Consider the following 27,326-nt stretch of genomic DNA (forward strand, 5'->3'; position numbering starts at 1 on the left):
GTCTTTGTGACCCCAAATAAGTATGTATTGGTTTACATTAGTGAGCTATGCTACTCATCTATTGACATTGTTGGTCATAAGGTTGGATCAAAGTAAACTCAACCTTTGGCTCAAGGAAATAAGGTTTCAATAAGCTGAATGCTAGACAAGACAATGCAATCAATTGCAATGACAATTGGAGTGTCTAATGTTTGAAGCAAGTCAAGACTTCCAAGCATGCTAGGTGCTTTTAAGTGCACAAACACTAGAGGAGACAACACAAGTCCTCTTCTAGGAAAAACCTTTTCTTCAAAGTAATGAAGAAATCATTTTGATTTTGAGACTCAAGAGTGTCTCAAGTAGTGTATTCTTAATTAAGTCTTTTGTAGTCAATATAGTGGAATAGTTGGAATATGGGGTCATTGTGTTTCCTTTTTCATGAAGTTCAATCTAAAGATAGTATTGACTTGTAATATGGTTTATTTTAATTGTTTTGAGTACAAACTTGACCATATCTTGAGTTCCAAGCTAGAAGTTGTGCCAATTTTTTAATATAGGAATTTTTAAACACATACTCAAGTATGATACCACGTGCTTGAGGAAAAGCCTTTCTAAGTAGGGTGTGAAGGGTAACTCAAGTCAAGGGGCAAGATCATGTGCAAAAGTCTTAAGGGCTACTCAATCCAGGTGTTGATGCTCCTTTAAGGTCTATCCAAAAGGGCCTTATATGGTGAGATATTATATCTCTTCTCTATGATCGGATGGAAGATCCACATGTACAATGAATATTTAAGACTCTTATGTTGGTGCTATCTTGGTTTAAGCTTACTTTTTTACTAATGGATGGATTACCTACATTGAGAGGGCCTTGAGTGTCAAAGCTCTATCCTTGAGGTAATGTCACATTAAGGGTGAGTTAAGAGTTATTATCTATGTAGAAGAAGGGTCCAAGGCATGATCCAAGTCATACAAGGCTAGTAGGTTGAGCATGATGATGTGGAGCAAGAGCCCTTGCTAGCCATATGCTTCAATATGTTAACGATGGACAAAAGAGTTCCTCTCACTACCTTGGATCAAAGTACCTTAAGGATGAGGCATGTTCTAAGAATGCTTAATTTAGGATACAAAAATCCATAATCATGACTCACAAGTGTCAATGTACTCCTTGTGTCATTCTTCAAGATGGTTAGAGTTACCTTGTTAACTAGAAATTGCAGGTGAATTGAGATAAGAAAAGTGAAGAAAATGTATCCTTGAGGTATTTTGAATTTGAGGATGTCCTATGGTGAATGAAGATAAAGCTTTTGGTCATCTCAATAAGCATGTAAGAAATTTCAAGTTCAATGTTCACACTTGGAAGATGTTACGCTAGCAAGGTCAAGGTAAAGGTTAATGATGATGGTCTCATGATGATGTTCTACAAGAAAACTCAACCACGAGGTATTATTGCCTTAAGGGTGAGTTTTGGGGTAAAGAAGGTGATTAGTGAACCATTGAATCATGCAACTAAATATAAGTCTCAAGACTAAGCCAATGGGAGACATATCTCTTATGCTAGAGTTCTTGACTCGAGTGGGCGGAAGTGTAGAGGTTTGACATGTGAGATGACACTATCTTCAAGGCAAGAATTCCTTGAGCAGATGTCTTGATGTGTTTATGAGAAATAAGAGAACTCTATAAAGGCTTGGACCAATTCAAATCAATGCATAAGAGTCACATCTAGAAGGTTATGATGGTTGCTTCGCTTGAATGCAAGTACGGGTGATGATATGCAAGGCCCAAATGGCCTTGAGGTAAAACTACCTCAAAGATGTTAGTTGGAGATAATAATTAAGCTTGGTGCACACTTGCAAGCACCACTAATCTTGGTGAAGCCTGACCATAAAGCTTAGGAGTTGTGAACCTTGTTGAGATATTTCAAGAATTTTGGGCTAATATATCCAACTTTATGAGTCATTTTAAATGACATGTAATGTATGTTTTTTGGGCTTAGAGAGGCAATCAATCACAAGTATGTTGTAAAAAGCCATTTCTATATTTTTATTGATATGTTTTGCAGAAACATGTGAAGTAAGAGGCATAGAAAAGTGTTAGCTCAAGACTCTTAACATGGGAGTTTTAGTTTGGTAATTCACATACCCAAATCACATGGGAGTAAGCCAAATATTCTACTTTTATTGAATGTTCCATCTAATGTGGGACTCTTTAAAATGATTGTTAAAGTCCATACAACATGGAAAATACATGAAAAAATCTAATTTTACCAATGCCAAATATAAAAATAAAATTTTATATTAATTTAACTTTTTCCTTGGTCTTCTCTATCTTCTTTTAGTAGTTTAACACTCAATTGCTACTTTGAAAATTATTGTTTTTAGCAGTTATTGCTTTAGGCTCAAGGTAATAGCCACTCTATGCTCATTATAATGCTTTGTAGACTCAACTTAACAAACGATTGTGATTTCTAAGTTATTGAAATCACACTTTTCAATAAGGTAAATTTATCTGTTCCAAGATAAGATATTCTTTACAGCATTCAATGTTGTTCTCATGTGCTCTTGTAAGGTATGGAAGTCTTAACTCAAAGTATTCATGTGTTGATGACTTACATTGAGTAAGGAATCGAGACAAAAGGGATAGGTTAGAAAATGATGTTGCATCATCAAAAGTTAGAATAGAGCTTTGCATAATGCAGGATCTTCTCACAACATTTAAGCAACACCAAGCCAAACTCGCTAAGCTCACTAATGCCTTGAAATGACCATGTCCATATCAACAAAACTTTCAATGTGTGCATTGTGGAGGTAACCATCTCCCTTCTAAATTCTCTTGGGCTCCTCGAGTTTGTATGCAATGTGGACATATTGGATACGATGTAGCCTATGGCCACTCTCTTAAACACTTGCCTTACATGAACCCTTTCAAAACAACAACCTACATTCACAATAGAATAGGAACAAAAGTCATCCATACAAAAAGCTAAAGTTAATCCCTCTGGTATACCTTGCCCCAAGTCCCATAGTTTCTCATCCTTCAGGCAATGCTCCACCCACTACATAGAGGAGCCAATCAAATAGGAGGAATATTCAAATCCATACATGACTTATGATGATGATGGTAATGCAATCCCTATGGACTATCAACCCATACGAGTCATGGTGCTAGGGCAAGGAAGGGGAAGTGCTCCAGCCCAACTCAAAGACCCCATTGAATGTTAGAAGTGAGAATAGCCTAAACACATATAATTGAGATATCCACAACCCTCCAAGCATAGTCAATTTGACCAATGATGCCTTACACATGTATCCCAATTTTTCTAGGAGGAAAGGTAGCACAAGCAAGGCAATTGTCTCGTTAATGCCCCTCATACTCTTATCAGTAGATGATGCCATTTGGGTTATTGCTGCATGATACCCCTAACCTCTAGAAAGCGTTTAAGTGATGGATAGAGGATGGGGTGGAAACACAAGAATAATTATTCCATTCAATTCAAGAGCAAAAGGCAAGCATTGAACTAACTAAACCTTCATTGAGAGCTCTTAGAATTAACACTTTTTTAGGAAGGAGCCAATCATCATGCAATTCTCTCTATGGAAGCTTTAGGAGGCTCGTTGAGGAGGAGAATCATTGATATAAGCACCAATTTTAACATAATCAATCAAATAGTGCTAGAAGCATATAGAAACCCACCCATAAAAAATGTTCACTTCAACTTGACAATGGCCGATGGCTATCAAGTTTGACCATTAGGCGTATTGAAAGATTGGATGGTTAAAATTATAGGAATTAGTTTCATAGTGAATTTTATGGTTATGAAAGGAGTAGACTACAACTTGCTTCTAGGCCACCCTTGGATGCGAAACGCCAAATTCATTGAGGATTGGGGTAACAAACTAGTCTTATTGAGAAACACATGAGATGCAATAAGGGTGGCAATGGAAAGTTGGAAAACCACTCCTAAGGACCTTGATAGCAATTTGACTATGCTTAAAGGTGATACAAATTGCACACTCAACACAGTGTCATGAACAAATATATTCATTGTCTTAATGATGATGACGAGCAAGACTAGATGCATATCCTTGCCATGTGTGACCTACCCTTTGTAGGATGATCAGCAAGACTAGATGCATATCCTTGCCACGTGTGACCTACCATTTATAGAGAGAAGACAAGTATAGAAAAGCAAGTGAAACACAAGGTCAAGCAGGTGAAGACAAATTCATTACACATGTAATCAAGCCTAGCACCTCTGAATTAACAAAACCTATCCTCATGATGAATCCAAGACCATCCCAACCAAATGTTTTAGGTTTCAATGTCCCAGTCAACCACTAGGTGTTGAGAAATATTCTCACTCAATGGTGCTAATGTCTAAAGGACAACCCCAATGCCAACCTATTGATCTTTGGAGAGTTGCTTCAATAGAGTGAATGGAAGTTGTCAAAGTTGCACCAAGCATTATTTAACCATCATGCCTAATTGGTTCATCCTTGACGAAAATCAATGACATGAAGTAGAAAAAGTGATTTTGGGGAAAGCTTCACTAGTGGGAAAGTGAAAACATCAAAGGAAACGAATCTAAAAATTTTGACATAAATGGAGTTCAATGCTTTCTCGAATACACTTTTTACTCAATTACGCATCCATAGCCAAACCACTGTATAGCTCTTGGTAAGTTGAGAATGGGAATGCCAATAGGCTTATGAAGATTTGAAAATGGCTATAACTAGTGCACCTATCCTACAAAAAAAAGATTAGAAATTGATGTTCTAGGTGCACATTAATGCGTCAAAATCACTGTTGGGGTTGCGCTTTGGCAACTAGGAGAACACTACATGGACTTTCCTACAAGCTTCACTAGTCCACAACTTTTGGAAATTGAAATGAGTTACTCAACCATGAATGTGAGGGACTTGGCATGATATATGTGGCAAAGAAATTTCACCATTATCTCCACCCTTTCACCTTCTTTGTAGACCATCAAGACTGGAATTATTTGGTGAATAAGGCCTACGCCACATGACACATTGCAAGATGGCTATTGTTGTTACTAGAATTTAACTTAAACATTGTTATGCGGAAAGACAAGAAAAATTATATTGCAAACCACATGTCAACAATGGCAAATGGAGAGAAAACAACTAGAATCGATGATAATCTTCTAGATTCCTAATTATATGTTTTAGAGTAAGAAAGACTCATTTTTTTAATGCTAGCCTAACACCCTATTGGGTAGATGATATCGTTGATATATTAACAAATGGGCTACTTGAACACCCTATAGAAAAGGATCTCTTGCATGCTTACTCATAAAAACAAGGCCTTATCAACAATTGACCAGAGGATATTTGTATGAGCTAGGGCAAGATGAAATGTTGACAAGATGTGTATGCAAGCATGGAATTGAAAATATGGTGCATGAAGTACATATGAGAATAACAGGAGGCCACTTTGATGCCACAACCATGGCATGAAAGATTTTCCAATCCTAGCCATGGTGCATAAACGCTATTCAAGGACATAGGATGATTTGTGAAACATGGTGATGAACATTAGAGCATGAAGGTGCCCATCAAGAAGGATAGAATGGAGCTTGTCCTAGTGCTCACCCACCAACAACCCTTCAAGAAATTGGGGATTGACTTCATGGGATACATCATAATCACCACAAACTATATGGCAAAATGGGTTGAGGCACGTGCCATTAGGACCACCCAATAGATTGTGAGTAATTAAGGGACACATTTCATAAATAAGGCAGTAGAGCACCTACTCTCTACATTCTTGATCATCAACATAAAGTCAACACCCTATTGTCTACAAGAAAATAGCCATGCCAAATCAACGAACATAACCTTGATAAACATATTGATCAAATTTGTGTTAGGATCATGGTTAAGAATTTGATGGCAGCATTATAGGCATATTGTATTGCTTATAAACACCCACAAAACAAACCCTTTTTAGGTTAAACCTATGGCACAAATGTCGTCATGCCCGTAGAGTTCTTGATCCCCAATTTGTATATTACAATATGATGATGGTTGGAAGGAAACAAGGCTTGGATTGAGCACCTCTCTGAGCTAGAACTACTAACAAAAACTCAGCTTTTAGCCACTCATGGGACTAATTGTAGAAAAAGGTTGTAAGAAAGCTTGGCTTAATAAATATATGCATAAAAATTTGTTTGAACAAGGGGACTTAGTCCTCCTTTACTTACTCAAGGACACATGCGAAAGTTAAAATTCAAAGGAGGCTCAATAGAGAGAAGCTCTTTGCTTTCCTCATCTCCCATTCTTTCCTTTCATGGTGAGAGTCAAGGTCCATGAGTGTGCGCGAGGTAGAGTTGAGCGAGAGTGAGGGACATGTATGAATCTCCCTTGCTCTATTTCCACACTTCTCCTTCATACCTTCTTCTTACATCATGTACGAAGGAAAACATGAGAACATGGAGCAACCAAGGAGCCATGCATGGGTCATGGAGTGTGCTTATTAAGGCATCTTTACTACAAGAAGGTAAGTTGGTAAGTATGTTCACTACATTGTGCTTTGAGCCATTCTATTACATGTGCATTAGATAGATTCATTATAAGGTCTTGTGCGTGTGAGTAGGCTAGGTGAGAGGCAGCCATAGACTTCATGGTCAAACCCTTTGAAATAAGAAGGGTGTGTTCATGGTTGAGACATTGGGCTTTTGAGGGCAAGCAAATGCATACAACCACATATTGCAAGCACTCGTTATTTTGGTTGGTTGGGAGTGTTTTTTTCTAATTATCTCTTTCTAGCTCTGCTTCGTCCAAAATCTAAGGCTTAGTCTGTAATAGGGATTAACCTAGTAGCAAACAACTATTCTAATCATTTTTGGGATGCAAAAAATACTTGAAATAGTCTTATAAAGCCCAAAACATTGGTTTTTTTCAGAACAAACAGCAAAATTTTAACGTGTGTCATAAGCTACATGCCTAATAAAATTTGAGTCCACCTTGAATGGCACAATGATTTGACATAACTTGCACTTATGTAGGAAGAGGCTCTCAAAGCAGAGGGGAACAAAGGTTTTAATACTAATGTTAGAATGATGGTAGGAGGGCAAAGTGAGAACACAAGTAGCAATGAAGAAGTCACGAAGGAGCAACATGAAGCTCACAACTTTGCTATTATCAAAGCTTATTGGGGGGGAGGGGGGCCTACATAATCCTAAAGTAAACAACAGCAGGATATGCACAAGCCCCAGGGGAAAAAGAAGGAAAAATACCCTATCTATATATTAGTTACAATTTGAAGATCCAATTCAACTCAAAACTAAAAAATATGGATAACTTAATGACCAACAAGTAGAGTGCCTTCTATCCATCATGTAGAACTAGGTGATGCATAATCTAGAGCATTTACATGATACATGTTAAACTAAGATTTGGCAATGTGTTCCCCCTATTTGAAACTAAGTGATGAAACTCAAACCTTATAGATACATGCTAATTCAACAATGTTCCAATTTGAGCATGTTAAACAAGACAAGTGAAGTAAAGGGCTATCATTAAAAGAAATGATCTAGGGGTGTATTTCTCCTAACACCAACCACATTGTCATAAGATGAAGTCTCTAAGTTCAACAACCAAATTGACACGTTAGATTGAAAACGATGTAAAGCTCCTCAGCCAACCATCTTGGCCTTTTCATATATAATAACTTTTTCTCATTTTGTTTTATGGGTGAATTTTGATATCCAAACATTATGCTTATCATGTTAGAACATTAGAAGTGCCTAAACTTTTAAATTGGGAATATTTGGCACATTGTTGCAAGTTGAGATAATGACTATTAGAGTCTTGGACATCTACTTCATCTACTATACTTAGTTTATGCTAAGACATGGGTAGAATTTTCAATTTACACAAAATAAACAAGTTTCACAAAATACTAGTATATAACTTATACATTTTTCCTCAAAACTTACATGTAGTATTGAGAAACCAAGTCATTCATTACATTCCCCCCTCCTTCGTTCCTATTTTGATTTCCATTTACAACCCCAAAAGACTTTCTAGGGGCCTTGAGAGAGAGTCAGGGTGCCACCCAAGAGAGTTTAGTGGGTGCCACTCGAGACAATTTGGGATTATTTGGCACATTGTTGCAAGTTGAGATAATGACTATTAGAGCCTTGGACATCTACTTCATTTGGTATACTTAGTTTATGCTAATACATGGGTAGAATTTCTAGTTTGCACAAAATAACCAAGTTTTACAAAACACTAGTGTATAACTTATACATTTTTCCTCAAAACGTGTGTGTAATGTTGAGAACCAAGTCATTTAGTACATCTTCCCCTCCTTCACTCCTATTTTGGTTTCCATTTACAACCTCGAAAAGGCTTTTTGGGGGCCTTGAGAGAGAGTTGGGGTGCCACCCAAGAGAGTTTAGTGGGTGTCAGTTGAGACAAAATTGGGATTATTTGGCACATTGTAGCAAGTTGAGATAATGACAATTAGAGTCTTGGACATCTATTTCATCTGGTATACTTAGTTTATGGTGAAACATGGGTAGAATTTTCAATTTACACAAAATAAACAAGTTTCACAAAACACTAGTGTATAACTTATACATTTTTCCTCAAAACTTGTGTGTAGTGTTGAGAAACCAAGTCATTCAATACATTTTCCCCCCCTTCACTCCTATTTTGGTTTCCATTGACAGCCCCAAAAAGGCTTCCTAAGCACCTCAAGAGAGAGTCGGGGTGCCACTCGAGAGAGTTTAGTGATGGGTGCCACTCAAGATAGTCTATGCCTATAAATACAACATTGACTCCACTCATTAATGATCCCACACATTCGTTCCTTTCAACATTGTGTTACTCTCCTCCATTCACTCACAGTTGCTCATACCCCACATCAACATTATAGTTCATGACCTCCATCCTCCCTTGTACCTTGTATTCCACATCCTCCAGGCTAGGTTGGGTTGCATACACTCTCTCTCCATCAAGCGTCATCATCCACGTGTTCCATTCAAGTATGTATTGGCTTGTTCAAATCACAAAAAACTTTTTCTTAAGATGGAAATTTTTATAATGCTTAGATTGAGACGATTTAACATTTTCTACATTCTTTAAGTTAATACCATGGATCGATCCTTATAAGCTCTTCCAATCCTTGTGATATGCTTGGATTTATTGGATGTTCATTATAGAGTAATATTCAATTCAAAATTTGCACACAATACAATGGCGTACCATAACACACTCGTTTGCGCAATTAGAGAGAGATAGATAGAGAGAGAGAGAGAGAGAGAGTGTGTGTGTGTGTGTGTGTGTGTGTGTGTGCATGTGCATGCACGCGCGCTTGCATTTGTGAGGCATAATACAAGAGCATTTGGTTCCTCTTTTCTCCTATAGCAAATTAGGTTAGAAATGGCCCACTTGATTGAATAATAGAGTAGTGGTCTCATCTATTTCAAAGCATTCGGCTAGGAAAGAAGCTACTAGAATCACTCTATGCATCCATGCTTGAAGACATCAACTATAGGTATATTTGATAGACCTAATTTAATGTATATCTTCAAGGCCCCTAAGCCTTGATGCTTGCATCTTTATGACATAACGAGTGGCATAATACCTTTTGACCATTTTTTACTCTTGTAACCTTGTAGAAAACGAGGTAAAAATGCACCAAAGCACCAACTTAAACATCAACCTAGATCAAGTACATTAGCATATCACTATCAATTTTTGAGTCAACATGGAATAAAAAGTAAATGTCCAATTTGGCATGCAAACATGCCAAATCACAATTTTAAAAAAGACTTGATAATATAGGCAAATATCCCTCAAGCACAAATCTAGTTACATGAACTAATGAGAACATACCAAGTGATAAGTAAAAGTCCAATTTGGCATGCAAACAGGCCAATTCACATGTAGGCAATTATCCCTCAACCACAAATCTAGCTATGTGAACTACTAAGAGCATGCCAATTGATATGCATTCTACTCAAAAGCGCAAGTTCATAGTGCAAAGATGTTTCGTGTAGTAACATGTGTTGCATGAGAGTTTTCATAAGAGTCCATTATTAAACTTAGAGAGGTTGTAGCCCAATTGTTCTGAAAGGGATGTTGTACATGTCTATTGCTAGAATTGGAATGGTTGAGCCCAATTGTTTTAGGATAGCAATCATACATATCCATTATTAGATGTAGTGTAGTTTTAGACCAATTATTCTAGGGTTGTTGTATGCATCCATTTAGACTCCATAACCATTAGACCTCATGAAGGCACTTAGTCATTGCCATTCACTACTTGCCCTATTGAATCCCACAACAATTAATTGAACTAGACACGATACTATATTGCTAATTCAAGTCCAACCATCAAACAAACATTCACATCTAGCAATGAAAATGAATTTTCTCCTCTAATAAGTAGCAAATCCTCCCCACCTCCCTATTTAGCCCTACTACTTGTATCATTATTGATACATTCACAAGCAACCACAACTTCATTTACCCCCTTCCTTGGACTTTACATAAGATGTTTTGAAAGAATCTACCTTCTTTGACATTTTGAAGCAACAAACCACCTCTTCTAGCCTACATCAAGCCAAACCCATCTTAGACCCTTTCCCCTATCTACACCATTTTCTCACCCCATCTCCATTCGTGAGGAGTAGATCAACTTTTTAGCACACTTTATTGCTTTAGGTGCTTAACAAGCAAAAGAAAGTCCAAAGCTATATAAGTAGGTGCTTGGCATGCAACCAATATACCATCATTGACTCCCTAGGTTGCACTTAACTCTCTCTCTCTCTCTCTCTCTCTCTCTCTCTCTCTCTCTCTCTCTCTCTCTCTCTCTCTCTCTCTCTCTCTCTCTCTCTCTCTCTCTCTCTCTCTCTCTCTCTCTCTCTCTCTCTCTCTCTCTCTCTCTCTCTCTCTCTCTCTCTCTCTCTCTCTCTCTCTGTGGGCACAACTCGCATTCTCTTTGTTCTTCTTACTCTATATGTGGAAGAGGGAGATAGTGAGGATGAGGAGAGCACAAATTTATTTTCTATCTTGTCTATTGTAGAGAGGAAATTAAGGTGTGAGATGAAAGCTATACTATTTTTACAAAATTTACACATTTAATCCATGATTTTTAGCTTCCTTTGGTGTATTTAGGAGGGCCTATCAAGTCTCCATCTTCTCTACAACTCCAACTCCACCACTACCACATCTCTAGGTGTCTCCACTCCATCATCCCATGGCCTCCAACTCTACCATGATGTCCAATTCCACCATGACCTCCAATATCACTATGATCACCCTACTCCCTTACATCACCACGATCTCCATCACTACAATCATCACAAGCCATCACCATCATGATTAACCACAAGTCCATATGACCATGATTAACACAAATCATCATGACCATAATTGACCATAAGTTGGCATGACTCTAATTGACCACAAGCTAACATGGCCACAATTTAGCCATCACGACCATGATTGCCCACGAGTGTGCATGACCATGATTGATTCCAATTTGACATGATTAGATTACCCATGATTTAGCATGACCATATGTAATCAAAATTTGACATGACCACGACTAACATCTCTTACCACAACTAATGTCGCTATGGTTGTTATGACCACAACTAAAATATACATTTCTATAGCTTCACATGGCCATAAATTTCACGTCAAACTCCAAGTATGCTAATTATTGTACTTGAAACAATCATGAAAACACCAATAAGCAAGCTTACATGGGTAGAATTATAAAATTTCTTCATTATTAAGAGTTTTAAAAAAATATGATCTCAAGTAAGTACTATGAGGAATCTTGACCAAACTAGTCATGGAGAGTAACACCAAAGCAAGAGTGATATTCAAAGCAAACCCTGTCATTGCAAGAACACATTTTAGATCTCTTAAGGCATGACACCCTCAAAGAAAATAAAATCTAAGTAGTGAGAAAATCTTTAGTCAAGTAATGGAACCCTAAAGAGGATTCTTGACAAACAACTGATGTAGAGACCATTGTAACAAAAAAGAACACTTAGGGACAAACTGAGAATTGATTCTTAGAGGCTTAGAGCAACGTAAGATTGGAAACTTTCCAAGGCAAAATAAGAATCCCATCCAGTTGTTCTCAAGAAGTATGGAGAAACCTAGAAGCAAGTTAGGACAACATGAGAGATCAAATCTTGCAAGCGAAGCACAAAGTCCATTGAGCTAATAAGGGCTAAAAAATGCATATATAGTTTCACCCTAAGTTAACCTTTAATCATTAAAGACATAACCATAGTGATTTCTTCCCAAGGGGATTGCTTTCTTGAAGCAACCCCTATCCCATCCTTGAAAGATTTAATTGAAAATCTTGTTGACTAAGAAGAATCTAGCAGTTTGGTAGAACATAGAAATTAACTATTTGAGGATCTTGAAAAGAAATTTGATGAGTGGTTTGATGCTACCAATATTGTACATGTAGGAAGAATGACACTTGGTATAGTACTTGAGACCAATGATGCTACTAGAGTGAGCAAATAACTCCTTCAAAGCATCATAAGTGGAACATCAATAGAAAATGGCCAATAATAAGCTAGAGAAGGAGGTAGAAAATGTCACGAACATGATTGTTATGGTTGGAATAACTCACAAATCCACTAATACGACTAGTGATCTCCTAGTTTGGACACTCTTAGAGATAGTTGAAGTAACACAAAGTTATACATTCCTAGCAACAAATGTACTTAACTAGCCTAGGCATAGGCATATGCATGCAAGAGTAAACCAAAATTTTGGTAGTGGCCAAGCAATTGGAGTAGGGTAGGTGACAATCCTTATAGTTTTCTAGATCAATTTGAACAAGTTTGTGACACCAAATGTCTCAAATATTGGGATAAGAAGGCACAACCTTTTGGGCTATGCCAAATAGAAAATAGAAGAACTTGGTTCACCAACTTAGAATGGGGTGACTTTATTTCGCTCAAAGATTTGTTCATCAAATGGTTCTCCAAAGTGTATGCAAATAATCTCATTGTCAAACTCGTGAATGTGAGACAAAAAGAGAGTGAAGCTATTCATGACTATGTCCCTAATGTGCAAAGCCTTTACAAGAGAATACTTGCAATTGAGAGACCCAATCAAAATGTTGTCTCGATAATCTTCATCAAATTGAATTCATGATAAGAAGTTGTACTCCTCAAAGAAATATGCAAAAGAAGAGCTCAAACATCTAGAATAATCATAGTGTATAATGTGAAATATGAGGAGAAAGAAGCCAACCTCCTATAAGAGGTGGAAAGATTAATACAAAAATTTGTATTGAATCTATGCCTAGAAATTGTTCCCATTACATATGGTATGGTCATGATGTAGCCACTTCTTGTGCACCAAGAAGATTCTCATATCCTAATTCTGACCCCAACGATCATTATTAAGCAAATATATATCTCTCTCTACTTTCTTTAAGCTCTTTTCATGACATAAATTGGAATTGAAATAGGAGCTTTGTTCACGTAGTGTTGACTTGAGGGGACAAAAGGTATGATGGCCTTGCTATTTGATGCATTATGCTTGGGAAAATCTACAAAAGGATGAGGAATGTTGCATTTAGGGCATGCATGCTTTGCCTTGTTATCTCTATTTGAGTCATGCTTTTAGGTATATTGCATTTCCAAGTGGCATGGTCGTCCACAATACTAGGATGGCATTTGTTCCCTCTATACTTTGTGTCTTGTTTGCAACCTCTTCCCAATACCATAATTGAAATTGGTCGATATTCCATTAGGATTAGTTTGCCCTTGTCATCATAAGTGGCCTATGGGTTTCATGTAACTTTTATCATCTCGTGGTTCTTCAACATATTTTGTTGGTACATCATAGGTGGATAGGGTATGATTGGAATTAACTATCATGGGGTTCTGGATGGGTTGATATGGGCTCTCTACTATAAGCAATGGATCTACATTCTAGAGAAAGTGGTAGGGCAAGAGGGATTACCTTCCCATATAGAGTCAATCTCAAAAGTGAAAGCTTACCCATTGTGCCTTTAAGAAGGCAAATCATATATGTAGAGGTGCCAATCTTAGCCGCTAAAACCAATAAACCTAAAATGAAAAGGTAGACGAGTGTCCTAAACCCAAGGAACAATTAAGGTTGATTGACAAAGTGAAGGCTAGGTAAAGGATGCTCAATAGGAGTTTCAAGACCACATAATGCAAGTAGATCGGATCTCTTAATGATTTTTGAGCACAATACCATGCCAATCCCATATAGATTCAACAACTTTTAGGGGACTTGACTTTGACCCATGGGTAATTGAAGTAGAGGAAATTCAACAAATGTCCTCTCAAGGATAGGGTTATAGACCATGGAGAGTAAGAGTGCAAGAGTCTAAACATGTAGATCTAAGTATGATGGCATATTTTTCCTTAGTAATATTACCATTTCTATGGGATTGTTGCTCAAACAAAACCCCTTTTTGTGGAGAGCTTGTAAGGCTTGGATGGACAAATAACAATAAGAAACAACCAAGGAGCAAGAAAAAGCTTACTAGCCTAGCATCCCAATTATGCCAAACTTAGCACCTAGCCACATCCTCATAGCTTAAGAGTCACAACCTTTTGGAAAGTAGTAGGCTACCACTTACTTTAGGTGATACTACAAGAAGAGGGATCATTGGCACAAGAGTGGGTGTTATCACTCTTAATCTCATAGTATTTGAATATTAGGAAAATCCACAATAAAAGTTGCACATTTTAATCTTACATAGCTAGCGGCACAAAAGTTAAAGCCTTGGGAGATTTAAGAATTGGCTAGTCAAGATTACCGAGGTAAGATTCTCAATAACTCTTGTGCTCATGAAAGGCAATGACTACGACCTTTTGCTTAGAAGACCATAAATGCCCAAGGTATGATTGATTGAAGATTGAGGCAATGGACTAGTCTTTTTTGGTAGTAGGATGGAGGACCTACATGTCAAATCTAGTAGGATGGACTAGTATTTTTTTGATAGTAGGATGGAGGACCTACATGTCAAATCTAGTATTTTTTGGTAGTAGGATGCAGGACCTACATGTCAAATCTAGTCTTTTTTGGTAGTAGGATGGAGGACTTACATGTCAGATCGACAACTTGGAAGAGCTCGCTTGTCAACCTAAATGCTATAACAAAGATGCTTCAAGGACCCAACTATGTGCAAACCAAGCAATCTCCTGGAAGGAGAACATCCATGGTATTTAGAAGATGAAAAGGTTTGGATATAGATATTGGCTACTCTAGACTTACCATTCATAGAGGAAGAGAACAACAATAACCACCAACAAGAAGACCCACAAATGGAAACATTCTTCTAAGTACTACTTACATGAGCACATGCACTGCTATAATATTTGCATTATAACTTGTATACAAATTGGGCCTCAACTATGGGTCCATACTCTAGGCTTCCATAGAGTTCAAATCCAACGAATGTCCTATATACAAAAAGAAGAGTAGGATTACTCCCAAAAAGTGAATGCATGTGAGGTTTTTAATTGTAGATATAGAAGTTCATGGAGGAGCACACCACATCACATCAACTTCTATATCGAGCATTTGTCCTTCCAAACCTTGCAAACCATGCTCTTCAACAACCCACCATCAAGGAGGACCGCCAAGTCGCATGTATTATCAACTGTAAAAAATCTCCAAATGCCTTGTCAGTACATGGGCCCTTTAGCTTCCATCCAATAACAAGGTCAATTGCATTCCTCTTCACTACTAAGACAAGGGCCATTACCCATTGGAAACACTCATTACTCCAACAAGCTGGCAACTCAAGTCCTAGCATTCCACGCCTAGAGTGCAAGACCAAGTATGCTACCTTTGATAGAGAGTGCTAACCTACTAGCACATATGTAGGAGGGGCCAAATGTTAATCTATTTCAAGAATTTTTAAAGATAGTAAAGCTAGTAAAAATAGCAATTGAAGGAGTTCAAAGTGTGAAGGAAGTTGCCAAGGTCATTCGGAGTTAGTGAAAGCATAATTTTTATAGCCTTTCAAAAATAACAACTACTATAAGTAATAATTTACAAAAATAGTAAGTGACGATGAACTACTAGAAATACAAGGAGAGATCAAGACAATGCTTAAGAAAATGATGGAATACTTTTTAGAGATATTTAAGGCCTTGACATTTCTTAAATTTGTACCTCTACTCATTTTTGCACATTCAAGATAGGTCCAACATATTTTAGAGTCTTGTAAAGTACCCATAGCATGCAGAGAATAGTCACTGTAAAATCCAAGTGATGGGCTCACTTCCATGCAAATTGTAAAAACCTACAAGTAAAACTAACATGTTTAGCACACCCATGCAGGAGCAAAATGTCCTGTAGGCTAAATAGAAAAACTTTTGCATTATCTTGCAAGTAAACCTCAAAGGTCTAGAGACCAATCATTACATGTGGATAAGAGAAGGACCAAGGGATTGAGATTGCCCAAATGAAAGGAAATCCTATGTATATGAGAAAGGGTGAGAGTGAGAAACAGCGAGGTAGTGAGTGAATGTGAGTGAAGGATTTTAGAAGAGAAGCTACTCGTACTTCTTTTGCTTCTTCTCTTCTCTATTCTCCTCTTGGCATTGAAGTGGCAACGGTAAACAGATACCATGGCCACAAGAACAACAATATATCCTATATAAAAATTTTCCCTCATTGTTATTATGACTTTGTAGATGGAAGCAAGATCCAAGATGCAACAATAAACTTAGCCATAATAGTGGATTAAGATTAATGGTAGCTAAGGGGGATAAGGGGTTGCTACTCATTAATGCAAATCTTGACAATGTATGTGATCTATTGTTTGGCCATTTATCAACAAGGTCAAGGTGGCTCTAGGATTTGGTGCATCATTCTACAACATGATCTTATCCATGTTCACAAACCCATTCGCTAGTGTGACTCTGAATGGCTACCACACTAGTAATTTTTGCGTTAGGAGGTCTATTCAATAAGGATGTCCAACTGTGCTTCTACTATTATCATTAGTTATTGAGCCCCTACTTTAGAAATGGAAGCAAAGGTGAGCATATGACAAATCAAGGCACTAAGATTGCATATGATTCATCTCTTTGTTTCTCAACTAAATGTAGATGACAACTCAAATGTCATCAACCTCAATGCTAAATCACTAAGGTTGCCATTGGAGACGTATGAGGATTCTGTGAGAGCTTTAGGCTTTGGCATTAATGTCCACAATTTAAGTTAGTGTACCTAGGTTTGGATTATTGGATCCCTTAGCTAGCTTTAAAACATATAGTCCACATCAAGCTTTTAGATACATAGGCTTCCCCCAAGTTGTGGGATTCACCATGAAAGAGATGTTCAACAAGTTCAAGGAGAAGATGGAAGTGAAATTGAATAATGGGATACCCTCAAAGTTGGTTTAGCTGGTAAATTAATGCTCCCTAAGGTCTTTCTCTCCTCATTGATAATGTTCCCATCCACCATTTTTCCATTGCCAAGAGTACTTAGGAGAAGCTTGAAAAAAGCATGTGGAAGTTTTGTGTTAAAGGAGGGAGGAGAAAATACTTGGTCTTTGGTTCCTTTGGGAAAAGGTGACATCCCCTCAAAATGGAGGGCTAAGGCTTGAACCATGGAAGAAAGAACAGTGACTTAGCCTTTACTAGCTTTAGAACTTGGGACTAATGGGCGGTGGTTTGATGGCACTCAATTGAGGTAGCAAAGTTTGCTCCTAATGGTATCCTATAGCTTCAATAGGTGGATAATATCTTTACTCGAGGGAAGATGAGAATCAGAGGTTTAGAGCTAGTCTATGTGCTTTGTTAATAGTTGGAAACTGATAATCATTAGCCTTCCAATGGAAAGGGCTAAACGGCTGCTTTAGATTAGCAACTATCAACCAAGCTTGCAACTAATGGAATGTGTAAATGGGAGGATTTGTGGGATCACGTAACACTCAACTTCAAGTTATTGGAGGATTTGAAAGGTCAGTATAGGCTATCTCATTAGAAAGCTAATTTGCTGTCTGCCACTATGGATAGGTTGAAGAACTATTGGCCAACTTCTTGCACTATAAAGTCAGTCAATCCTTGAATGAGCATTGATTGTGGTGGTAAGGACTTCCATAAGGTACAGAAGTGACCCGGGAGGAATGGTAGTTGATTCGTATGTTAAAAGTGTTGGGGGACATTCTCACTTGCACGAGGAATTTAAGGTCTAAATATGTTTTGTTCAAGGCTGTGTATGCAACCCTAAGGAGCGTCTTCTAAGGGCTTTTGACATGTTTTAAGGAGTGATATTGAGCGGTCCATATAGACTAGCCTTCCCAATGGAGTACATCATAGTTTTTACATGTGTAGCTTATCGACGTTTTCAATTAATATTTTTTCTCCTTCATTTGGAATACAATAAAATGTTAAAAATCCAGATTTCAATGAAAGCATAATGGTCACACTCTAAAAAAGAGAGCAAAACGTCATGTCTTGATATTAGTCATGGAAAGAGAAGCATCTCGCAACCAAATAAATAACGAGAGCACATTGCAATTGCAATTATATATATTTAACGCGACCTCTTCCATCAAAGGATTGTCTGCGAGCTACGCATGTGAAAGCTTGCGTCGAGGGGAATTTGTGCGTGCGCGCGCGCATAATAGGGTTTAGGGTTCAGAGGCAGGGCAGGGCAGGGCCTAGGCGAGAGAGAGCGTTCTCGCCTGCCGTGCCGAGCCAGAAAGAAGGATCCAGTACTCCCTGTCAACTGTCAATAACTGCAACGAAGAAGAAGAAGTAGAAGAAGAAGGAGAACGAGCATCTTCTGTACATCATCTCATTTAGCTCATCGAAGGAGCGAAATGAGGCGGCTGTCGACATTGAGGCAGCAGGCTCGAGCTGCCCTCACTTCGGCACATGTCCGGCTTCCTACCCTACCTCGTGGATTTGTCGTTTTTTCAATAGCCTCTTCTGCCCTGCTTACGTGCACATCTTTCCATTTTTCACATTTTGCAGGATTGCAGACATCTTCTGAGTAACCGCAGCTCTTCCTTTCACTCTCTGGGGCCATCAGGTATATGCCTTTACTACTTTGCTGCCTTGAGCTAGACTTTACTTTTGAAAAGAGCTCCAGGATTGTCCTTCCGGTTCAATTTGGATGCATTTATCAGTGAAATGTTCATATTCGTGCATTGAATCTATTAGAAGTACATGGTAAGATCTTGGGTTAGCTTTCTAGTTGTTTCAACTGACGGTGTAAGCGTGCGTCGTCAGGATTTGATGGCTCCACCAAGGCCAAAGACGTCAGTAGTCGTGGCCTGGGTCCCGGATATGTTAAGAGATACTTTCATGCCACAGGTATTCATTAACATGTGAGTGGAACAATCAATCCTTTCATTCAATCCTCATGTGGTTTGTTCCGGCCTAGCCATCTTGCAACGAAATTTGATGGCCATCTTTTCACAGGACTGCAAGCTATGGCTCAAAGAGATTACTATGAGCTGCTTGGTGTGAGCAAAGATGCTTCTCAAAGTGAAATCAAACGTGCATACTATTCGGTATCTGCTAGTGCCTTTTCAGCATGTCAATATGATGAAGGTGAGAGGTTTTGGCCCTGAATTGGTATCTTTCTTTTCCTTTAATGCAGCTAGCCAAAAAACACCATCCAGATGTGAATAAGGATGACCCAGAGGCAGATAAGAAGTTCCAGGAGATTCAGAAAGCTTATGAGGTGAGAGCCATTAGTGTAGCTCATTATTTGCTTGCTTTTTCTTTATTGTGATCATTCCCCTCCCATAACATTGTGAACGACCTTTCAGGTTTTGAAAGACAGTGAGAAGCGGGCAACATACGATAAGGTACGTTGCAGCTCAGTTCTCTCTGACATATGAATACTTCAAAGCGAGAACTAATGGTTTTCTTCATTTTGATATTTGTATTTGATTGTGCTGTATTTAAATGCTTTGGAATCTACCCCTTTAATGAACTTCTTTTCTGCTCAGATACCACTATGATAAACTTATCCTATCTATTGCTGCAAATGGCCTTCAGGTTGGTCCAGAAGCATTTGAGCAAATGGGCAGTGGTGGTGGGCCTGGTGGTTTTGGAGGTTTTGGAGGTTTTGGTGGGTTTGGTGGGTTTGGTGGGTTCGGTGGCTTTGGTGGAATGGATGAGGTAAGACAAAGGGAACATCAAATTATGCAGGGGCACCATTCAGATTTTGATGGTGTGATTGAAAGTTCTCAAGCACACTAAGAGAGACTGGTAATAACTCTTGCTATATGACCAGTTTCTCCGGATGATGAAAGGAGCTGGTGGAATGGGAGGAATGGGTGGGGCAGAAACTTTGAAGGTAAATTGAAATTTTTTGTTGGCTTGGAGCTGAGTTTTGGATGGTAACATTTGGTTGTTTCAGAGACAATGATTCTTTCTATGTAGGTCAATCTGGACATTAGCTTCAGAGAAGCAGTTAGTGGGTGCTCCAAGACAGTTTCATTTCTTGCATCGACAATATGTGATGCCTGCAGTATGTATTTAGGATACCCCAACCATCATGTACACTTTATGAGAAATGCTCAATATCCTTGGCTTTAGAGTGGGTTTCTGGTTGTTAAAAATGTAGGAGTTGCAACACTCTTCTGATACTGTTTGTACAGATGGCAAGGGAGTGCCTCCAGGTTCCAAACCGCAAGTGTGTAAGGCCTGCAATGGATCTGGCATGGTAAAGAATCAAACATTCTACAGTTTTTGACACAGAATTGCCAGATATTTTAAGGCCCGAGAAACTAAATGGTTCTTTGGTGGATTTCTCAGAGTATTAGACAGCAGCCTGGGTTTTTGTTCCAAACAACATGCATGGCCTGTGGTGGTTCAGGGGAAATTATCAAGGTATCACTTGAGAAATGAACCTGTCCTTTTGCTGTTAACATGTAATATCCCATTTTTATATGAGAGAGCTGGGGTGATGCAGGAAAAATGTGAAAAGTGCAGTGGAAAAAGCACTGTGAAAGTGAAAAAGTCTGTGGCAGTAGATATCCCTGCAGGTTAAGCATTTCATTTTCTTGAAAATTGTTGATAGTTTACTTTGTTCTTCTTGCCTTTTAGGAGGTCATTATTTTGGAAATTGTATGGCAGGTGTTGATTCTGGGAATGCTGTGAGAGTGCCTGGTGGAGGGGGCTTTTCTGCTCAGTCTGGTCGTGCGGGTGATGTTCTAGTCAACATACAGGTTCATGGCAGCTAAATTTAGACATCTTTAACAGGTCTTGTTTACAATTCTCTTCTACTAGTGCGACCAAGAAGTAAGCAAGGATAGTTCAATGCATGTATTCCAGGTTTTACCTGATCCAGTATTCAGGAGAGAAGGCATAAATTTACATGTTGATGCACCAATCAGTTTTTCTACGGTAACTGTCAAGGAACACCAAGACTTGTTTCTGACATTCAACTCAAACTAGAATTTATTCAAGCAACTCAAATGATAACTAATGCAGGCCATACTTGGAGGCAAAGTACAAGTACCAACTTTGACTGGTGATGTCATACTCAAGGTAAGGCTGCATTTGGCGGATCTTTGTAGATGTATGGTGTTTTGGTAGTTTGTTGGTTTGCCATTATGCAGAATGTTTAAGCAGGCATTCTGAAGTTTCATCTATTCTGTTGCAGGTGCGCCCAGGAACACAACCTGGACATAAGGAGGTTTTAAGGGGCAAAGGTATAATTATTGGAAAGGATGCCTGCCCTTTTTCAACTCTTTTTGTGCAGCTCTTTGTTAAGTTATTGAGGGATTGTTCTGATTTTTGATTGCAGGTGTTAAAGTGGTAAACTCGTATGGACAAGGGGATCAATATGTACATCTTCTTGTTTCCATCCCAACGTGAGTATCTGCTATCTCAACCACAACCCTTGTGTTGCATAGTGCCGTAGTTGACCTGATTTCATACACGGTGTTTTTGTCCAGGTCGTTGACTCAGCGGCAACGCAGTTTGATTGAGGAGTATTCTAAGGAGGAGAATAAAGAGAGCGAAGAAAATGCAGCAGCTGCAGGAGGGAGATTATAAGTGGATGGCTTTTATTTTTGATGAATCATCTAACTATATATTTGAGAGGAGAGGGCCTGCAGAAGTTCTCCTTACAATATATATCTTCCACCTCTCCCCTTCACCTAGGGAAATTTTTGTATAGCTGGGAATTGGTCTCCAGATGGGCAAATGACATATAGCTTCAGTGGACATTCCTTAGATCATAGGTTGAGATGTGAGTTGGGTATAATATGCCGGACAGAAGATTTGTAAGCTTGCTTTGTTGCCCAAAGAATTGCCAAATGGCCTTTGGAACTTGTGTCAAATAGAAAGGACCTTGTCACATGCTTATTATGTATCTTAGCAAACACAATTGTTTTGATGAACTATGTCAATTTGACAGTTTGAACTTTCCATACATTTGTTGTCACTTTGATGTTGAACGAGGTCTTTCAAGTTTCACAGCATGTAGGAACCGTTTGGACACCAAGAATTTGTTAAGTTGCATTCGAAAGAGATTAATCATTGCATTGCTTTTCTAATTGTCACAGTTAGCAATAGACTTAAGTTGTCCACAACCAGCTTAGGCTCTCTGTATTAGCCCTACATCAGGTACTTGTGTTTTTGTGACATTGCTGCTTTAATAATCTAGGTTAACGAACCAAACTTTATCATTACATTTCCACTTTAATACTCAAATCGTTCTAATACATAGGACCTGTCTTGATGCAAGAAAGTATTTCGCAATTTGTACATTGAAATCGAACTGTTTACAAGTTTTCTATATCATTGAGCTTGAAATGAGTTAGTCTTGAAGAGTACAAGCCTAGCTGGTGGTGTATTATTTGAGTTGTGCACCAATGTCCTAAATCATTGAGCTTGAAATGAGTTAGTCTTGAAGAGTACAAGCCTAACTGGTGGTGTATTATTTGAGTTGTGTACCAATGGCCTTATTTCCATCTAAATGCGAGTGTTTGCTCTTAGCCACAACTCTTGTATTGCGTAGTGCCATAGTTAACTTGATTTCATACATGATGTTTTGTTCAAACTGTTGACTCAGCAGCAATGTGGGTTAATTGACAAGTATTTCGAGGAGAATTAACAGAATGAAGAAAATGCAGCAGCTGCGAGAGGGAGATTGTAAGAGGATGAGTTGTACCATGATAGAATTGATGTGTATCTTCTGGTTTCCATCCCAGTGTGAATTTGTTATCCCAGCCACAACCCTTGTTGCATAGTGTCATAATTAATGTGATTCTGTACACTCTTGTCTAGGCAGTGACAGCGTATCCTAATTGAGGAGTATCCTAAGGAGGAGTGAAAAAAATATGGCAGCTATAGGAGAGAGATTATAAGTGGATGATTTGTATTTTTGTTGTATCATGTAACTGCGTACTAAAGAAGAGAGAGCCTATACAAGTTATTTGTACAATGGATCATGCAACCTCTTCCCCTCATCTAGGGAAATTTTTGTATAGCTTGGAATTGGTCTCTAGATGGTCAAAGCTACAATTGACATTCCTTAGATGACAGGTTGAGATGGGCATTATGTATAACACAAGATGGAAGTGGAAGATTTATATGCTTGCTTCGTTGCCCAAAGAATCACAAATTGGCCTTAGGAACTTGTGCCAAATCGAAAGGACTTTATCGCATGTTTATTATGTAACTTGGCAAACACAATTATTTAATGGGCCATCTTCATCATACTTTATGCTACCCCTTTGGGTGTCGAGTTATTGTACATTGGTTGTTGCAAAAAGGGTGCATTTGTTGAATTTATAGCAAGACCAACCAAATTGAGCATTTGCATAACCAACTCTCGTTCCTTGAGCTCCATAAACATTCAGGGGTGCAAATGCATTACCAAATATGCTACTTTGTATCCTAGATATTAAGCCTACTTCCATACATAGGGTTTTGCGCATTTTCAGCCATACTTGAAGTCAATTTGACAATTTGAACCTTCCATGTGTTTATAGTCACTCTAATGTTAAATGAGGTCTTTAATATTCAAAATGTTTGGACACCATGAATTTGTAAAGCTATAATTTGAAGAGATTAATCATGGAATTCCCTTCGATGGTCACAAGCAATTATATCCTACCTTGGGAAGCACAATTGCTGAATAATCCAAGTCAACTTAACAAATCAGACCTTGTCCCATCTTCTTGTTTTCTTTCTAACGTGAGTATTTGCTCTCTTAAGCACAATCTTTGTGTTGCATAGTGCCATAGTTAAAGCCGATTTTATATATGGTGTCTTGTTCATGTTGTTGACTTCGGCAGCAACACAAATCGATAAAGGAGCATTCTAAAGAGGAGAATAAAGAGAATGAAGAAAATGCAACAAATATTGTGGGAGTGAGATTATAAGTGGATGATTTGTACTAGCATAGAATTCATATGTCCCATCTTCTTGTTTCCATCCTAACGTGAGTGTTTGTTGTCTCAGTCACAATCCTTGTGTTGCAACCTAATTTCATACATAGTATTTTGTTCAAGTTGCTGACTCAATGGCAATGTAGCTTGATTGAGGAGTATTTTGAGGAGGAGAATAAAGAAAATGCAATAGTTTTGTAGAAGGAAGATTATAAGTCAATGATTTGTATTTTTGTTAAATCATGTAACTATGTATTTGAGAGGAGAGGGCTTGCAGAAGTTCTACCTACAATATGTATTCCATCTCCTCCCTTCACTTAGGGAAACTTTTGTATAGGTGGGAATTTGTATTTAGATGGTCAAACGATATGTCACATCAGTAGACATTCATTACATTATAAGTTGGGATGTGAGTTGGGTATAACACGCGGCGAAATATTTGTAAGCTTTCTTCATGGTCCAAAGAATCAAGTCACCAAGTGGCCATTGAAACTTGGACCAAATAGAAAGGACTTTGTCGCATGCTTATTTTTACCTTGGCACAAACACAATTGTTTAATGAGCTATGCCAATTTGATAGCTTGAACCTTCCATGTGTTTGTGGTCACTTTGATGTTGAGTGAGGTCTTCAAGTTTCATAGTATGTAGGACTCTTTTGGACATCAAGGATTTGAAAATCTGCATTTTTGAAGTGATTAATCGTTGAATTGCCCTCCTTTGAACTGTCACAAGCATTTGTATCCTACCTTGGGAAATATAATTACTTAATAATCCAAGTCAGCTTAACAAATCAAATCTTATCATGGTTCTGCGACTTTAATATGCCTATCTCGCTGATACATAAGACCTCTCTTGACATGAGATTAATTTATACGATGAAGTCAAACTATTTAGAAGTTTTCCTATGAGTAGTGAGCTTGAAATGAGTTGGTCCTAAAGAGTACAAGTCTGAGTGACTGTGTATATGAGGCATAATATTGTTTGAGCTATGTGCTAGTATGTCCATTTTTTTGTTTCCATTCCAATGTAAGTGTTTGCTATCTTAGCCACAACCCTTGTGTTGCAATGCCATAGTTAACCTGATTTCATACATGGTATTTTGTTCAGGTCATTGACTCAATGGCAACATAGCCTTGTTGAGGAGTATTCTAAGGAGGAGAATAAAGAGTGAAAAAAAATGTAGCAGTTGTAGGAGGAGATTATACGTAGATGAATTATACTAGCATAGAATCAATATATCTATCTTCTTGTTTCCATCTCGACACGAGTGTTTGTTGTCTCAGCCCGCCACAACCATTGTATTGCATATTGCTATAGTTAACTTGATTTCATACATGGTGTTTTATTTAGGTTGTTGATTCAACAACAATACAACTTGATTGAGGAGTATTACGAGAGCAGAATTAAGAGAATGAAGAAAACTAGCAACTTACTAGGACGATTAAAAGTGGATATTTTGTATTTTTGTTGAACCATCTAATTGTGTATTTGAGAGGAGAGGAGATAAGTTCTCCATATAATATATATTCCACCTTTCTCTACCTAGGGAAATTTTTGTATAGTTGGGAATTGGTGTATGGATGGTCAAATGACATATAGCTTCAAAAGACATTCCTTAGATCATAGATTGAGATGGGAGTTCGGAATAACACAGAATGGAAGATTTATAAGCTTGCTTTGCTATCAAAGAATTGCTAAGTGACCCTTGGAACTTGTACCAAATAGAAAGGACTTGGTCGCATGCTTATTCTTTACCTTAGTAAACATAATTGTTTAATGAACTATGTCAATTTGATAGTTTGAACCTTCCATGCATTTGCAGTCACTTTGATGTTGAACAAGGTCTTCAAGTGTTACAATGTAGAAATTGTTTGAACACCGGAAAGTTGTAAATTTGTATTTTGAAGAGATTAATCACAAAATCGCTCTTCGAATCATTACAAGTATTCATGTCCTACCTTAGGAAATACAATTGCGTAAGTCAACTTAACAAATCAAAGCTTATCATGACTTTGTGACATTATATTCAAATCTTGCTAATACATCCCAATTAGGCTACATTGCCGCTGAGTCAACAACGACTTGAAAAAAATACAATCTATGAAATCATGTTAAATATGGCACTATGCAACATAAGGGTTGTGGTTGAGACAATAGACACATTGAGATGAAAACAATAAGATGGACATATCGGTATACAACTCAAACAATTCTGTGCCTCATATACATAGCCAAACAGACTCATACTCTTTAGGGCCAACTCATTTCAAGCTTAGTGCTCATCGAAAAAATTCTGGACGGTTTGATTTTGAAATACAAATTAAGAAATGCTTTCTGGCCTCAAGACAAGTCCTATGTATTATTGATATTTGAATATTAAAGTGGGAGTCATGATAAGGTTTGATTTGTTAAGTTGACTTGAGTTTTTAAATAATTGTGTTTCCCAAGGTAGGATATGAATGCTTGTGACGGTTCAAAGCGTGATCCAGTGTGATTAAATCTATTCAAAATACATATTTACAAATTCTTGGTGTCCAAACAATTCCTGCATATTATAAATGTTGAAGACCTCATTCAACATCAAAGTAACTACAAACACATGGAAGGTTCAAATTGTCAAATTGACGTAGCTCACCAAACAATTGTTTTTGCCAAGGTACAAAATAAGCATGCAACAAAGTCCTTTTCATTTGGCACAAGTTCCAAAGGCCATTTGGTGATTCTTTGGGGAGTGAAGGAAGTTTACAATTCTTCCCTCCCATGTTATACCCAACTCACGTCCCAATGTAGGAATAACTATTGAATCTATATGTCATTTGAGCATCTTGAGACCAATTCCTAGCTATACAAAAATTTCCCTAGGTGAACAAGAGAGGTGGAATATATATTATAGGGAGAACTTCGCATGGCCTCTCATTTCAAATACACATATGATTCAACAAAAATACAAATCATTCACTTACAATCTCCCT

General features: G+C 37.9%; 1 protein-coding gene across 2 annotated transcripts; it reads left to right on the forward strand.

Annotated features, from left to right (window-relative positions):
• Window positions 1-18,520: 18,520 nt before the first annotated feature.
• GFA2 (gametophytic factor 2) lies at window positions 18,521-22,386 on the forward strand. Of its 2 annotated transcripts, XM_087685479.1 has the most exons (18): window positions 18,521-18,873; window positions 18,971-19,028; window positions 19,229-19,312; window positions 19,421-19,512; window positions 19,602-19,685; window positions 19,774-19,812; window positions 20,006-20,128; window positions 20,244-20,306; window positions 20,393-20,480; window positions 20,611-20,675; window positions 20,768-20,842; window positions 20,925-20,997; window positions 21,089-21,180; window positions 21,287-21,358; window positions 21,446-21,502; window positions 21,618-21,666; window positions 21,762-21,828; window positions 21,913-22,386. In XM_087685479.1, exons 1-18 carry the CDS (start codon window positions 18,817-18,819, stop codon window positions 22,010-22,012), a joined length of 1,338 nt encoding a protein of 445 aa, XP_087541605.1. In that variant the 5' UTR covers window positions 18,521-18,816; the 3' UTR covers window positions 22,013-22,386. The 2 variants fall into 2 exon arrangements, with proteins under 2 accessions (XP_087541605.1, XP_087541606.1); XM_087685480.1 differs by lacking the exon at window positions 18,521-18,873 and having other exon boundaries at window positions 18,998-19,028; window positions 19,229-19,326.
• Window positions 22,387-27,326: the final 4,940 nt, after the last annotated feature.

The sequence above is a fragment of the Lygodium microphyllum genome, chromosome 9, assembly GCF_053477565.2.
Source record: "Lygodium microphyllum isolate KBCC chromosome 9, Lygodium_microphyllum_v1.1.10, whole genome shotgun sequence".
NCBI lineage: Eukaryota > Viridiplantae > Streptophyta > Polypodiopsida > Schizaeales > Lygodiaceae > Lygodium > Lygodium microphyllum.

Excerpts from the sequence above, each read along its gene's own strand:
- GFA2 (XM_087685479.1), top strand. The coding sequence starts at position 18,817 with ATGAGGCGGCTGTCGACATTGAGGCAGCAGGCTCGAGCTGCCCTCACT. Across the intron at positions 18,874-18,970 it reads CTGCCCTCACTTCGGCACAT|GATTGCAGACATCTTCTGAG; the intron begins GTCCGGCTTCCT and ends CACATTTTGCAG. Across the intron at positions 21,503-21,617 it reads CTGGTGATGTCATACTCAAG|GTGCGCCCAGGAACACAACC; the intron begins GTAAGGCTGCAT and ends ATTCTGTTGCAG.